The following is a 16,810-nucleotide window of genomic DNA, read 5'->3' on the forward strand; positions in this document are numbered from 1 at the left end:
GAGAGGACACAGACACAGACGTCGCCCTCAGCAAAAACTAAAAGGGGGAGATGTGGGCCTGACATTGGTCTGAATTTAGGCTTCAGGCTCTGCTAGTGTCTGTGTGAAAGGCAGACGAGCAACTTTCTCATGTTAGCCTGAGAAATCTAAAGGAGGAATTCAAACAAACCTTGGGAAGTGAGAAACCATCTGCAGGTGGTGTTTTTCCAACGTGTTTACTGGAAAGAAATGTTTACTGAAGGGTGTAGACGCTGAATAACCAGTCATGTTCTTTGTACCGAACTACTCTATAAAAGTAGAATTTAGAAGAATAAAGTTTGCTCTCATCTTTACCATCATGGAGAGTCATGTTGTTATTTCTGTGCCGTCCGAAAACCATAGCAACAGTAGACATTTTCACATATGGGAAATTTAAGTCGAACTTACAAGGACTGTGTACAAATATTCTGCTCTGCTATTTTCTTCTAATCTCCATTGTTTTCTTTCTCAACACAGGTCTACTTGTATTTTTCAGTGTAAATGACAATGAATCCAAGCTCAGAGGAGTTTGAGCGGAGCCATTCTAATCATCAGACAGAAAACAATATTTTTGTCTTTTTTTTTTAAATGGTTGCTCCATAGCCTAGCAACCCTTTAGCTGACCCTCAGATGTATTCTGTGCTAGATTCTGGCATCCTGACCTCCTTCCCTGGGACTTGCCTGTCAGTAAGGAGGTGGATTGAGAGAGCTACAGAGAGAGCTGCAGACTCTGTACATAATCCTGCCCCCAAGCAGGATGTCTTGACTGCATATGTGGCCCCAGAAACTGGTGGTGTTACTTGGGTGGGTGGAACTAAATGTCTATTTTAATATCTGGCCCTTGCATCACGTGAAGGAACAGTCGAGCTGAGTCCATCTTATGACATGCCTTTGTTCTCTGCTGAAGTTTTTTTTTCCCTGATGATTCTAATTGATACAACAATTTTTTTTCACAACACAGATTTTCTGTCCTCTACATATTGCTGCTTTAATGGAAATGCTTTTCTGTCATTATTTTTTCCTGTTCAACTAGAACACAGGAGAAGATATAACAGAGCTCTTAATGGAGCTCAGCATAGGAATCTAGTTCTAATCTAGACTGTAAAATTTGTGTCCACAGAAAACTTTGGCATCTACCTACAGACTAGAGCTTCTGGATTAACAGCTAACATTTACACATCTGTTATAGTGACCACTTACATGACTAGAAAAAGAAAGAGCTACAGACAATGAATTTTTACACCAGCTAAGTAAAAAAAGTAATAAAAAATAGTGCTTGTTATCAGCTATCTGACATGGATCAAAATTTCCAGCAACTATTCTTCCTACTATAGTCAGTAGGCTACAACTGTTTTCCAGGCCCTCCTGAAGGAAAACTGGTCTTTGCCTTGCATGACTCAGATAAAATGTAGCATATTTAAGAGCTGAACTTTTACTTTGTCCAGAGTAAATAAACAAATTAAGTCTTGAAGTATCAGTTAATGGCAGAAGCTTTTCATGTACTGCTGCTTCTGTGTTTAGCTTGGCAGCTTGAGTCCTATGGAAATCTACCTTGGGAGAAATAGAAATGAATGAACTCTTGAAATGGCTGTGAATTTCAAGTTCAGAAAACTAATTGATTGCATTTTCAAATGCAGTCTGGAGCATTCCTCTCTAATGATTTTGGAAATGGACACTTTCTGCTCACCCTAACAAAAAGGAGAGCAGAAACTTTCCATATGTCTGCCTTGGTCCTTGCGCACTTGTGTGCATGCCCTAGACACAGGTAATATAATTCCTTCATTGTTGTTGTTTGCCATGCTGAAATGACCACAGGGAGACAGAACTTGAGAGAAAGACAGAGAAGGGCAGAAAAGACCTCATTTGTTTATTTCATCTTATTATATACTTTTAGAAAGGTGATCATGGATTGGAGGGTAGAATTCCCACCTCTCAACCACATTGGTCAACAGGACTGCCATTCAACCCTCTCCTCTCCTGGAGAAAAATGCAAGAACAATGGCAGTATTTACAAAAAAAACCCTCTTGTTTATATGAACAAAGCATGACAAGTAAGAACTTCTACTTTAATATGAATGCTCAGAAAACTAGGAAATCTCATGGTGACAATTCATTAATAATTTAATTAATTTAATTCCTTCATTATATAAATTGAACAAAAAATGCACCCAGTTCACTAATGGGAACAAAATAGAGACAAAAAACCCTTGACATTCTCTCTGATAATTGTTTAACGGAAGTTAAATGAAATCTACAAATAAAATGAAATGACAGTATAAGGCACTTGTCATATGAATAATTAGGCAGTACAATAGCAAGAGTGTGCTTGGTTGCTTGGTTTGTTCTTGTCTGTATTGTTTCCTTTTAGCAGCTGCTACACCTGACAAATAATTGGCAGATGCAAGAGTTCCCTGATGGGGACCCGAACATGCTCTGAGTGTCGTCATGAACTTTGTTACAGATAAAAAGTTATTCCGGATCTGCAGAAAAGACAGATGCTTTGCTGACTTAGCAAATGGGAATATTCCTTCTCTGAACAAGTGGGAAATGCACTAAATCTGTCTCAGATAGAAACAATTTGGTTAGCATTCACTGTTCAAATGATCTGTTTTTGTAATCTCTAAAGCACAGAGTATGTTGTTCACAAACTTTACTTACTTGTAGCAAAAATGACCAAACTCAGCTTACCACACATGCTTTTACAAACCAAAACACCTGCTCCCCAAGAACAGGACAGGAATCTAGGTCTTTTGAATATCTGTGTCCTGATGATCACTCTGCTAATTTTGTATTAAGAACTAGAGATTACAGAATATGCTTCTGATTACTACAGTGTAATAGACTTGGAGACAGTTGCAAACAGTCTTTCCTAGAGTGAAAAAAAAAAAGTATCACAAGACATGTCACTGTGAATTCATACCATCTGTCTAATGATGATTGACACCAGAGTGGAGGGTATCAAGTCAGCCTACAGATTTGCTATGTATACTTAGTAACCTGCAAATACATCACACAAAATGGCCCTGCACACATTGTGCATCAAAACAGAGCATATAATGCTTTGTCACAGGGTAAACTGGTATATTAAAATGATTGTGTTTTCAGAAATGAAGAAGCTTGCTGATTTCAGCCCATTTTACTTCTTTTTTTGATTTTTTTTTCTCCTGAAGTCTCATTTCATGATTCAGGTTCCATTTTGCTGCTGTTTGAATGCTACAAATTCTATTTTTTTTATACTTTTTTTTCTCTGATCCATGGTAATGTCACAAGATACATTTTTTACAGCAATTCCAAACAGTACACTCTCTACTTCTTCAGAAAAGTGCAAACAAGCTTTGCATCTTAATACATGTCTAGATACTCTATCAAACATTTTGCTGCAGTTTAATGTTATTGATTTGTGGATTTTCCTGAGGTGAAGCTGATAGTGCTCCAAGCTTAGTGAAATGGAACACCTCAGACAGATTCTCTACTTGTGTAAGCTGTAGAAGCTGAAGTATGTATATGTATGATGAACTTTGACAGCAAGATTTATCTATATATTAAAGAAATTACATCCGAATTATAAAAGAGATCAGAGTTTCATTCCATTCTCTTCTGCTCTTTTTTCCCCCTTCCTGATACAGCTATAATGGTCTTACTTGGCATAGTGTGATTGCTACTTTAGCTTAGTTTTTTCATTAGAAAACTATTAAAGGCTTTGCCTTGACCTAATGTCAGTGATATAAAAGGTAAATATTGAGACTAAGTTTATTATCTAGAGTTCCCTACTTTGTCATGGATGAAAGATGTGATGAGTTACCTCTGCAGGTACCTTCTTTCATGGAGCACGAGTTCTCAGATGTCAGAGTAGATGTTCGTCTTTCCATTTGCCATGTACAGCATTTGTTCCCTGGTCTTCATTCAGTACTGCTATTTTAGTTCTATGTCAAGCATAGAACAACTAGCAGAAGCATCATCTTCTTTGTTCTTTTCAACTTAGTGATATATTAAACATGATCAAATCTGGATTTTATTGGCAGCCATATTATTTATCACAGCATCAGGGTTGGTCCAGTTCCTTGTGAAATGAAACAAAATCACATAAAAAGCAATAGATCAAATAGTTTATTTACAAGTGTTTAAGTCTTTGCTCTTTTTTTTTTTTTTACAGAGAGCTTCTCTGTTCAGGTGAGATCTCTCTAGAGACACTTTATTTTCCTGTGTGCTTTGACTGAATGGTTGCTCGATGTCTTGGCCTCGAATTAATCAGTGGTAGAACATTAGAACCAAACTAAGCAGAAACAAAATCTAACAATAGCCAAATGATTCAGGAATAAGTATAATTATGGACAAGAAATATCTCACTACTGCAAAACCCCACCACTTTAGTTTTTAATAGATACTGCTCCTTAAAAGAGATAAGCCTTTGAATGAAAAGAAGGGTGTGTATGAAAGTTAAAAATGATAAGCAGAAATATAACACTTGGCAGGATGCAGCATCAAACTGCACAAATGGAGTTAGTTTAAGCATTTAATACAGTTTTAGTCTACAGGAGCAACAGAGATGCTTAGTCAAGTTTTATCCTTTCTGCTGTTGTTGAGAACATGCACCCAGGCAGATGGTACAAATATGTGCATCTCAGGTTTTTGAACTCTCAAATGTCTCATGTCACAAGTACAACCTGTTTAGAGTTTGTAATCTGTTTACTACTGGATATGTGCACTTAACCCCAAAGTCACATATTTGCTCACAGAAAGTCCACAGCTGAAACACCAGGATGAAATCTTATGCACGTAAATGCTTCTGTCAAGAGGCACACTCCACTTTGCTGAACTATATTTTTGCAGAGAAAATTGTGGATACAGTTTCTTATTTGTCATAACCAGACATAAAAATATTTCCCACTGAATAATGGAATTGCCATTCTTGGAACTGCCAAAAGCAAGCTAATTTCCTACTAACAGAGAACAAGATGCAGTGTTTGGAGTGTTTTTAAAATGTGTACTGATTAATTCTGCATTTATTCAATGCTACATTAATTTTTAAGTAGGTAGCATCAAATTATTTACACTCCAGACAATACAAACTTCCTCATTGCCTGCAACAGCAGTAAAATAGCTTCTGTTAAAGGATATATAATGCCAGCTGGAGAAGATAAAAAAACTACAAAATTTTTGGGCAAAATATTTCTTTTCCAGAAGCTCAGATTTTTTTAATATGTGGCAATTAATTGAAAAACAACTGGGTTGTATTATTTAAATAAAAATGAATATGAGCAAAGTTAATTACTGCAGGTCTCCAAGCCGGTCAGATAATCCTGGAAATACTACGATACAGTTAACTTTGTCATAGGTAGCAGGCTAAGCAATTTGTCCAAGTAACTTGCAGCCCTGTTTGGATAATTCCATAAAAGATACTTTAAAATATTCTGTCTTCTAGAGAATGTTCTTTGTTCTGAGTCATATTTTAGTAATAATGAGCTATATTTCTTGTCAAAACTCTTGTGGGCAAGTGGCTATGACACAATCAGTGTGATTCAGCATCCTCCTCCTCAAATGAATTTCACAAATGTTCTTATAACTGTATTAATATTAGTACAGACTTTGATACTAGAGGTTTCTCTTCTTTGAAAGATAAGTAACAATGTATTTTAATTCTCATAACTTGTTATTTTTACCTATTTTTTCTGCATTAATTATAGTAGTTAGTAATACCGTGAATCATCTTATTTAGGAAGAAGTGTGGCAAACACTAGTGCTATGAAATGCCACCAATCGTCGTGTTTCCATTTTGTGGATGGGAAATAAGTAATTTTAGATTTCAGCCTTGAAAACGGTGATTTTATTTGGGCTGAAGAACAATATTTTTATGCCTCTTGTTCAAAATAAAGTCAAAATAACCCCCATATAATTGTTGAAAGATTTGAACTCACATTTCTGAAATCTTGACCAGAATGTCTCAGATGTTTGAAGCTCTTCAGCTGCTTGTGAGTGCAGGCCTTACCATTCTTGCCTGGTTGAGCATCTAGGGACTCATTTCATGCCTTCATGCTGGGGAGTCACAGGCTTCAGGAAGCAATTCAGTATTCATGAGTCTGGAGAGAAAATGAGGCTGTAGAGAGTGTGTAGGGAATGTTTGTCAGGAAAGTGAGAAGGGAAGCACTGTAAGTAGGAATCATCATGCAAACTCAGAAGCAGCTTGGGGGGTTAAGGTGCTACTACATGATATTGAGTAGACATAGCCAGAAACCTCAAGTGTGGGTTGGCTATTTTTACATCTAGAGCTGAGTGCTGAACACTGTGGCAACACTACTTGTGATTTGCTAGGATAGGGCAATATGATTCCCTGTAGTTGAATCCATATTACCCTGCTTCTCATTGTTGATCCTTGCTGCCTCAATTAATTAGCTTTCTCCTACTTCTCGTTCGGATTCCCTTGTCCATTCCCTGACAAAACAGAACATATGCTGTGGTTGTTGTCTGGTACTAGCTATGGCTCAGTTTTATTTAATAACATTGTGTTACTATGTGCAACAAATTCTGACTAATTGCTTCTCCACTGCTCTGCCAGCCTGTGAAAAGGTCAGCATTGAAAACCATCAACTGGGAGCTTCCCTTCCCTTCCCTTCCCTTCCCTTCCCTTCCCTTCCCTTCCCTTCCCTTCCCTTCCCTTCCCTTCCCTTCCCTTCCCTTCCCTTCCCTTCCCTTCCCTTCCCTTCCCTTCCCTTCCCTTCCCTTCCCTTCCCTTCCCTTCCCTTCCCTTCCCTTCCCTTCCCTTCCCTTCCCTTCCCTTCCCTTCCCTTCCCTTCCCTTCCCTTCCCTTCCCTTCCCTTCCCTTCCCTTTATTCATTTTAATCAATGAACATTTCTCCCTTTCTTGCATTCTTCCTCAGTGCTAAAAAGTACACAATGTCTTTTTAATATTTAATTAATGGGATCACTTTACAGGTTTTAGTTTAAAGGTAACCATAGCACAAACGCATCCATTATTAACCACAGAACGGCAGTGCCTTCTTGGGAGCCCTCCTCAGTTTGATATGAGAGCCCCTGTCGGCAGGAGACAGCGCTGATATTGTTGTCAAGTGTGACGAACTGGCAGAGGCGATGGGCACCGCGCTGGAGCAGTGCAAACTGCTCCTGTCCGTGGAGGAGGCCACGTTCACGGGCGAGGCCAAGGCGGACGGCGAGCGGCTGCTGAGGAAGGTGCGGTTCCGCGTGGCGTCCTCGCACAGCGGGCGGGTGCTGAAGGAGGTGTACGCCGACGGCGAGGCCCACGACTCGCTGGACTCCGAGTGCGCCAGCAGCTCCGAGACGGACCAGACCAGCCGGCTGAGCGAGGTGGACGGGCAGCAGAATGGACACGCAGGGTCGGAGGGCGATGAAAATGACAACGAGCACGACGACTTGCTCATTTTAGTCAGAGCCACTAAAGAGAAGGGGTTTGGTACGAAGCGAGTCAACATCCTCAGCAAAAATGGCACAGTCAGGGGAGTCAAGCACAAAGTCAGCGCTGGTCAAGCCCTTTTTGACAATTTGGCAGAAGTATTTCAGGTAGGTGATGCAGATCTGCTGGCTGCAGGCTCTCTGTCCCTTTTCACTCCACACATTTCCTTTTTTCAAACCACTCTCACTTAGGATTTCTCAGTATTCTGTCTGATTCCCATTGCTATCCCCTTGCACAAGAGGGGCTCATTTATCCGTCTAGTAAAAAACATCTCCACACTCCATATTGACTGTGAACTTCCCTTTTCAAAATTGACCTAATATTTGCTGAGTAGTAATATGTATGTTTTGCTTCCCATGTCTGGATTAGGAAAGAAATGTAACAGAGGATTTAACTGGGCCTTTGCTGGAGATCTATGCAGGTCTCCTGTACAGGGATGTGTCATGTTTCCACTCCTATTATATTAATTCTAATGAGTTTACAATGTTATCTACTGTCCCTTACATGTAAATATGTATGCTTGCAAATTCCATTCTGTTTAATCTGCAAAGTAGATCAAGCTAGGTGCAGGGTGGCAGCAATGATGGTTTTCCCACATGAAAATTTCAGGAGAATGAAATCTTAGCTGGAGGTCTCTTTTATTAATGTCTATTTTCTATCTGTTTTGTAGAAGGAGCAGAATATCTGTATTTGAAACAGTATATGCCACACTAATGCTTTAGTCAGAGAAACACAGGCCTTCAGAAAAATCAAGATAAAAATTCTAAAATATTTATCTCATATGTATAATTTATCTCTATATGCTATTCAAGCCTTTCAATCATTAATAATATTAACACAGATAGGAACAAGTGTGCAACCAGACTCTTTCTGAAGTTCATAGAATCCAGAATTATGCTTTTCAGTTAGATTATCCTGTGATGATTTCAGGACATTATTTTTGAAGTTTTATGGAGTTTTAAATCATGGGTATTTTGATATTAATAACAACTCTTTTTGCATTTTGAAATTACTTTGAAATGAGGTAATTTCATATTACGTTAATAAATGGCAATAGATTAACATTCATTTGCTTCTGGATATGAATTTATCCTCTATGTTGTACCTAAACTAACAGCCTTTTTGTCAATATGAATGTTCCTCTAGAATCTGAAGTTTCAGAGAATAATTTCCTGTTCTTTTTTGTTCATTACATCACATCATAGAGCACTCAAATAGTTTGCTTTATTTCAAGCTACTCATGAAAGAGTTTGCCCTTAATTCCTTATTGTGATAAAACTTGTAACAAACTCACCTTTAAAAAGTAGATTTGAATTTGTAAATATTAACTGAGGCATGGTTGGATTTGTCTCCAACCTCAGTTCCACTGTTCAGTTCTATTTCACTATACAGAGTACTCAATTTCAGCCCACTAGCCTCATTCCCTTCTAAAAGCTGTCTTCTACTCCATCAGTAACTAAATAACTCCATCATTAAGTTAAGACATTTGGTTCAGCTAAATAAACAGACCCATTTGAAGGCATATGCACCTTAACTGGTGTCCCTGTCTTATTGCTTTTTCTATCCCCAGTTTCAGGTTGGAAGTTCTTCAGGAAAGACCCATGGACTGAAATCAATGTGCTTTGATTGTAAAGCTTCTTGTATTCCTAGTAGAGTTAATGGTAGGACCAGTACTGTTTCTATGAGGTGTTTTGCCAGAAGAAAGTATTTTCTTGAAAGGAGGCATATCCATCTTATAACATCAGAAAATTATGTGTATCCAAGTCTAACACAGAACTCCTTAATTAAAGCCTGTAAAATAATGGCTGGTTTAAAAGGTGGTAAGGAATTTTTTTATTGACAATATTTTACTGTGGAAGAAAGGGGAAAAATTAAATTATCAGATGAAAACAAACCAAACAATTTTTCATAATTACAATGAAGAACTCTTTGCTATAGGCATGGCAAAGTCCAAAAGAAAAGGCAAGTTTTCAAAATGGATGAGGAAAAAAAAAATGTAGCAATGAGAAGTTTCTTTCTAGGCAGATCTAGATGAATGATTTCCAGAAAAAACCTGTATATTCTTACATTAAGCATCTGCTGGATCAAAGACATATATTCAACAATACACAGAATATAATGATTTGAGGTCTCTACACAAATGCCCATTTCCCCAGAGATGAAGTTCTAAGTCTAGTGAAAAGGAATGGTGGTTTGCATATCTTTTATGTCATACTCTGAGCCAATTTTGTATGCCACATGGTGAGCACAGGGGAGAGCAAAGCACAAAGGTTAGCTTTGAGATGGATTTGAAACTGCTCAACGCTAATGAGAAATAGGATTGAAATCCATCCAACAAATGAAATAATGGCCTTTAGAATGAGATTAGAGGATGTTTTCTAGTTTTCTGTAAGCATGTTCCAGGCAATTAATTGAGCTGTAATAACAGTTAGAGAACAACAAGGGTTCTTCTTTCAAAGATATATTAAGGTAGAAAGATGTCTTTGTTGGCTGGTACAACACAAAATCTCTTGATCTGGGCATTTTTTTAAGTTACCCCCTTGATTATGTGAGGTGATCTCCTGTTACATGTTTCTCTTAGATAAGCAGCAGCAAATGTATAACAACAGTTAAGAGGAGAGTGCTCCTCCCTGAGGAGAGTCCATCTCTGCCCCTTTGATGATTCACCAGCAGGAACTCAAAGGAGATAAATTAATTGTATACTTCTCAGCATTAGTGTCAAGTCAGTATTTTTCATCTCAGAATATGAATATGAACTCTTGACAATCCTGTATTCTAAGCACTGATAAACTCTTGTATGCAAAGGCTTCTTATTTAGTATTTACTACATAACTTCCTAACTAAAATGTGCATGTTAGAGGCCAAATACTGAGTGTGTGTGAGTGTTCTGTGACTCTGAAACTAGGGTGTGTTTTTTTCTGCAACATCAGCATTCTGGTTCTTGAGACTGTATCTGCAAACTCTGATATATTATTTCCCCAAATCCTTAAAGGCTCCCTATGATAGAGAGAGATCCTTTAAAGCAAATCACTCTGCTCAGATATTCTAGGGATAAGCAGGGATTCATTAACTGGGCTTCATTATGTTGTGCAGTCAAGACCTTTGATTTTGTCTGTTCAAATACCTGTGCTAAAAGCATTTGTGTATTTTAATGTTCTGTGGAAATACTGGGATTTGTGAATATTTTTTTTCACACTTTCTTACTACAGCCTTTCTACAGAATTGGTTCAGACACTTTCTTCCCACAACAAACTTATCTGAAAAAAATCACACTTTCTGGAGCTTTTTTCAATTTGAAGAGAGTGATGTAATGCAGGAAGTATTTCTAGATGAAAAGGTCTTTTTGGTTGCTGTTGCTGATACAAGCCTGATCTGAGAATGTAAATCTGGTAGATGTGTATCCCCTGCTACACCTTCCCACAGTCACGCACTCAGTGCTCCCCTCACCCATTCAATCCGTGCCCTCTCATTTCCACTGTTCCCTGGAAAGCTGAGTCCTTCACATTACTCTGTCTGAGGAGTGTCTGTGTCCCCAGACCAGAGCTGCTCCAGCACAGTGACAGTGAGAGGTTTCCCTTTAGGTCATCCCTGCACACCAGCCATCCCCTGGTGAAGCTGCTGCCGGGTGAGTGGGAGCAGCTGGGGCCAACACAGCCATGGGCACAGAGTGTGGGACAGAGCAGGACACATCCAGGGGCTGCCTCAGCTGGAAGGCAGAACAAGCTGGGGGAAGAAAGGTGGGGAAGAGACCAGCTCTACTGCTGCTTCAGGACAGCGTGGTTTCCATGGCAACCCCTCCAGCCTTTTCCTCCTGGGGTGGATGCCACGAAGAGACTGTTGACATAGCAACCACATCCTGGCAGGGTGAGGGAGTGGTGGGTGGGGTGGTGATGGGTGTTGATGTAACAGCCACTCTGGGTGGGCAAGGTGGGAGAGAGGTCACTGGTGGTCATCTGTGGAGGGCAGGGAGAGTCCCGTGTGTCACCCAGCCTCCATTAGAACCTAGCCTGGACCTGGGGCGAGCCTCCCACAAGTCTGGAAACACAGGTGTCAGACATCTGGGAAGAGTTTATTTGTGAGAAACACATACTACTGAAAATCCTGAAAAAGAGGAGGGAGCTGGAGCTCCCAGTCTCCCTGTTCATGCACCCTCTTGGTTTAAATTTTCTCCAGCTGAGATTCTAAAGCTGACAGCGTTGGCAGCTCTGAAGCTGGGGACGTGACTTGCCAATTGTGTCAGAAGCATAAGCCCCTTCTCCTCATATCTGAAGTAATTGTGGTTTTATTTCAGTATACTATCAGAAATTTTGTATTCTAATATTACAATACTGTTTAAATGCCAATGGATATGACTATTTCCTGTAACTTTCTGTAAAAAGTAGTAGAGAAACAGTTCTTGTTTCCTTGAAATAAATATAATTGTCTTCACAACCAATTTTTATTACTAAGCCATTCCTATGGCTGTGGCTGAGTCACATACAGCAAAAATTGTTGGGCTGTCTAAAATATTACTAGGTAGTACAATGATCATTTTATGCCAAACCGGGTTTCTATCCCAATGTGAAATGTAATAGAGCTTAGCCAAAGGTTTTACAGAGGTCTCTCCTCATTTTCCATGTTTCAGCATGGGTATTTTTCCTCCATTCCCATACTTACACACTCCGCTGGCCTCCCAGCCTCCTCTGAAAGGTCAGGTTCTGCTAAATTAGCCACAGAACTCATTCTTAGGCAGGGCTTGCTAAAGTCTATTGCAAAAGAGCAGGCCTGGTTAACACACCTGATGAATGCCTTTGTGAGCATTCCATCAGGGAGAACACGGGTGAAGTGCCAGACATAGCACACTCAGTCTTTACAAGATTTCCAAGCACAGTTTCTCAGGTGGAGCTCACATTTAGGGTTGTGAAGTATCAGTCATTATTCAGCCTGATGAAGAATGAGCTTATTAATGTTTAGAGAGAATGGTGGGAAAGAATCATGCGGAATTCTGTTAAGAGGAGAGCTTTTGGGGTGGGTAAGAGCATTTTCATCTTTCTTTACTTGTAGGTGTCCTGGAAAAGTGAATACACAGCAGGACATGCAGAGCTTACAAACTGGTAGGGCTAGCTAGTACCACAAACAAAATAAAGGGAGATACAGCAGCAAAATGAACCATCTTCCAAAGAAGTCAGAGGCTGCAAAGTGATGTTAAGGAAAGGTTTTTGGATTGGGTGGCATGCTGTACACCACTGCAGCCTCTGGAGCATATATCACTACAAATTCCCAAAAGTCTGGGGAGATGAGAAAGAGAGATCTGCACTTTCACTGCAGAACTCTAGATAAGACTTGAAGACTTGATAAAGAGAAGTCTCTTTCTCCCTGATCAAATGATGATCAGTGCTGACACTCCAGAAATCATTGGACTATTTGAATTCAAAATCCTCTTCTAGGACTGAACAAAGACTGTAAAAAATCTCCTGAACTTTGCCTTCATATTCTCCTCCATACACACAGCACTCTGACTCCCAAATGGATTTAGATTACAAAAGAAAACAATGGACTGGATTGATTGTATAGAGCATTTGATGAAATAATGTCCCTTATATGGATAGAGATAAATACCAGTGAGCTGAGGGTATATGAGTTAAAAACTTCCAGTGTATTTTCCTAGTGTTAGCAAGTCTGGAAAATCAGTTATTGAAGAGTGTTGCACTGAAATCCACTGAAGAACAGGAAAAATTGTAATGACATGGAGGATCAAGTGATTATGAAAAGCAGGTTTTTTTCTTGTTACAGGAAATCCAGGGTTGGAAGGACAGCTAGAACACCACTGGAATGGGTGTAACATTGCTTCACCGTCAGGTGTACCTTCTGTACTTTCAGAAGGGCTTTGATCTGTGACCATACTGCATGGGACAGTGATACAGCTGATGCTGTTGATCATTTCACAGTTATTAGAAGTGGTTTCCAGAGTGGATGTCTGAACAGACACCCTGAATTTAAAAAAGAGATGGTCAGGTCTGTGAGCTGAAACTGGATTTTGTCAGTACTTAGGATATTGTTTTTTTTATTGTTCACATGAGGTCACACAATTCTTTTACTAGACAGGACATTTTAGGATTTGCTTCTGTTGGACTTGAAGTACATGTTTTACATATACTTGATAGGATCAGTAAATAGATTTTTAACTATCTAATTGTCTGAAAGTGATATACAAGTTTTGAGTTAAAAAACACTTGGCTGTGTCATTTTCAAAATGTGTAGGTTTGGGATGTCTTGACATATCTATACACTCAACATTGGGAAGCTTACCAACAAAATTGTGGTTAAATGTAGCACTTTTTAAAGATTGACTCAACAACTGAAGAAAAAAAAAATATAGGCTTTTATGCTGGCAGTCTGACCAGTATGTACTAGACATCTGTCTAACCTTCCAGTGCAAGGCATGGACTGAAAATTATTCTTTGCCTGATGAGTCTTGATCCTTGTAAAGGATTCATAAATGAGGTCAGTGTTTGTGAGACACTGGCCTTGTCCCTTGCATGGGAAAGAGCATAGCAAAGGAATGGTGTTAACACAGTAAATATGTATATACAGAATGTGTAGTACTAGAGTGAATCAAGACTTTAGGTATGGATTCAAAAAACTCACAGGCCTCTGAGGAAGGACTTAGACATCAAGCTCCAAAAATAAGATTCTCCAAATCTCTCTTGATGCCACCTTGCCTCAAAGGCACCAAGAGCCTTTCCTTAATGAAAATTTCACTAATGCTCTGCCTTGGCCATGTGCCTCAGCATGTCAGGATTGACAGCACCTGACAGTTACTTTTTATTTGTGTCCTATGGGATCCATAAAATAAGGGTTCCATTGCCTGTCCCACCTGCATGGCTTCATGCAGCAGGTGCTCCATGGGCACTCCTGGTGGATCAACTCCTACACAAACTCCTTTGTTACAAACTGTGTCTGCAGGAGGCAGTGGTGGGAGATGTACTTTGAAATAGACAGTCACAAGATAGTGAGAATAAGTTGTAAGCAGGAGTAGAACACAGGCTTGCTGATTCTCAGCTCGCCATACCAAATACTACTGTGTTCTTCAGCACCATGCTTGACTTCCATTTCCTTCCTCCCTCCCTCCTCCCTTCCTCCCTTCCTCCCTTCCTCCCTTCCTCCCTTCCTCCCTTCCTCCCTTCCTTTTTCTCTTAAGCACTATAGTGATCACATTGTTCCAGCATGCAGGTATCCTAGAAAAACTGTAGCCTGTGACTTGCTTGTTAAGGAAAAGAGGTAGAGAGGAGAGACAGAATCAGGTATTCAAGACAGCAGAGATTGCAAACAGTGATGTTCTGCTGCCTTGTTTCATCCTCTCTCTTTAAATCTAAAAATAGATTTGCTTTCTTTTTGAAAGAATGAATGCAAATGCCAAATGGAAGAAAAGGCTTCCTGGTTGTACTAAGTGGGATTCCTTGATCAGGAAATTCTCTGAGCTGAAAATAGTCATAAAATGAAACAGAATTAGTGGGAAATGCCATATATGCTTTCCAGACTCTTACTTTTAATTATCTGTCTGGAAGATGACCTGGAATACCAGATGAGCCCTGGGTTTGATGCTATGTACTACTCTGGGACTCTTACATACTGTCTCTTTGTGGGACTGCTCAGTAAGGTGCTCAGCCTTTGAATTAACATGGAAAATTCTTCATCTTCAAACTAACTTGAAAAAAGGTCATGTTACACAAGCAGCCTATCAAAAATATCTTAGGATGCTAGCACAGATTTTTTTTCTACTTATTCTAAGAGTGGATTTTTTTTTCTTGAATTGGTCTCTTACAACAGAGATCAAAAAGATGAACTGATTAGTCTTAATCATTAATTAGTAGAAATAACTCTTGTCTTTTGCTATCTGTGAAGCTCAACTTGCTAACTCAGCAGGAAAATAATGAGAAAATGTGTTTTGAAGTATTCTTATAACTAGTACTATCAAGAACATTTGGGACTATTCACTTTTCTTTGACATGCTACAATGGACTGGCTGCTAGTTCATTGACCCTGGATCTTTGCATGCCTTCAACACAGCAAAAACAAATTTTGTAGAACACATAAAGATCAAATAAATTACCTATGTGCTTAATTCCTAGCATCATACTTGGTCATTGACCCTTAATTTTGTGTACAAATAAATTACTCTGCAACCAAACATTTCAGAGTTCTCACTGCACTTGAATGTCTTAGGTTAAGTATTTTTTTACTTAAAACTTTACAAACATGAAAGCAAATATTTGGCTACATTGGGCCAATTTGTCACCAGAGTGCACAGCTGTGCAATTGCAGAAATATAATAATGAAGATGAAAACCAACTCCTTTATTAAACCTTAAAAAAAATCTAACAAGTTAAGTGCCCATTATTATAACCTATTATTTAGTTTACAGATCTCAAAATTGTTTCAGTTCTGAACAAGGATTTGAAAACACACTAAGCTAGAAAATATAAATGTATATGTGCCACAGGTATTGTGTTACTAGGCTGCTCCAGTCTGCCAACAGCTTGCTGTGATATTTGTCTACTAGGGTTGGCAGTTTATTACATACTGCACCAAAACAAGGTACATGATTAGCAGCTTGACAGAAAGAAATGGTCAAAAAGAGATTTTTTTTCTTGGGTAGAACTTTAGCCTGTAACTGCAATGTTTAGTGGCATCACAATTTTGCAGTTGAAATATAATAAAACATCCTTTAGAATGGAATTTTCAACCAGAGGGAAAAAGGTATGGCTTTCATGCATGAAAACCGGTCTAATTTCTGCAACATTCATTGCAAGATAGTACAAAACAAATCAAACCTCAGTGTATCTTTCCAAAGCTTGTAAGAGGAATAATAGACAGGACAGCATCCCCAGCCTGCTGATTTTGAAAAGAAGCTGTAAAGTTACAGCTCCCCATCCACACAGGCAATCCTGTGGTTTTGCTTGATGCAGTGGTTACATTGTGGAGAAGCTGCCACAGCACGACATTTATAGCCTCCATCACAGAAAGCAAAAGGAATGGTCACGGATGAGCAGCTGGAGTCACTGAGGTGGAGACTCATTTCACACATGGCGAGAAAGAAGACAGGAAAACCATCATTCATTGCTAGCATGAATTGTGGAAAGCATTCTAACAACCTTAGTACCATTTTGCTTTGGAACTTTATCTAGAGACATCATCCATCAATGTCAGACGAGCATGTCTTCTATACTGCAGTAAAACCACACACAGACTCATTCTTTCTCCATTTCTCAAAAAGAAATATAAAAACCCTTACTGGCCAATATTTGCACACGTTTATAACACCATGCTGTATTATGAGCTGCATTGACAAATCAGCCAATGCTGGTACAAAGGTAAAGACAGTTT

At 39.1% G+C, this 16,810-nt stretch overlaps 1 protein-coding gene across 1 annotated transcript in view; it reads left to right on the top strand.

Moving 5' to 3' along the window:
- The first annotated feature begins 6,961 nt into the window (after nt 1–6,961).
- The window catches only part of GRXCR1 (glutaredoxin and cysteine rich domain containing 1), a 39,684-nt gene continuing 29,835 nt past the window's right edge, over nt 6,962–16,810 (top strand). Inside the window, exon 1 of the mRNA XM_063401205.1 lies at nt 6,962–7,551. Within this exon, the coding sequence (XP_063257275.1) occupies nt 7,105–7,551 (447 nt within the window). The 5' untranslated portion in view covers nt 6,962–7,104. The remainder of the gene's footprint in view (nt 7,552–16,810) is intronic.

The sequence above is a fragment of the Prinia subflava genome, chromosome 7 (genome assembly GCF_021018805.1).
Source record: "Prinia subflava isolate CZ2003 ecotype Zambia chromosome 7, Cam_Psub_1.2, whole genome shotgun sequence".
Taxonomy (NCBI): domain Eukaryota; kingdom Metazoa; phylum Chordata; class Aves; order Passeriformes; family Cisticolidae; genus Prinia; species Prinia subflava.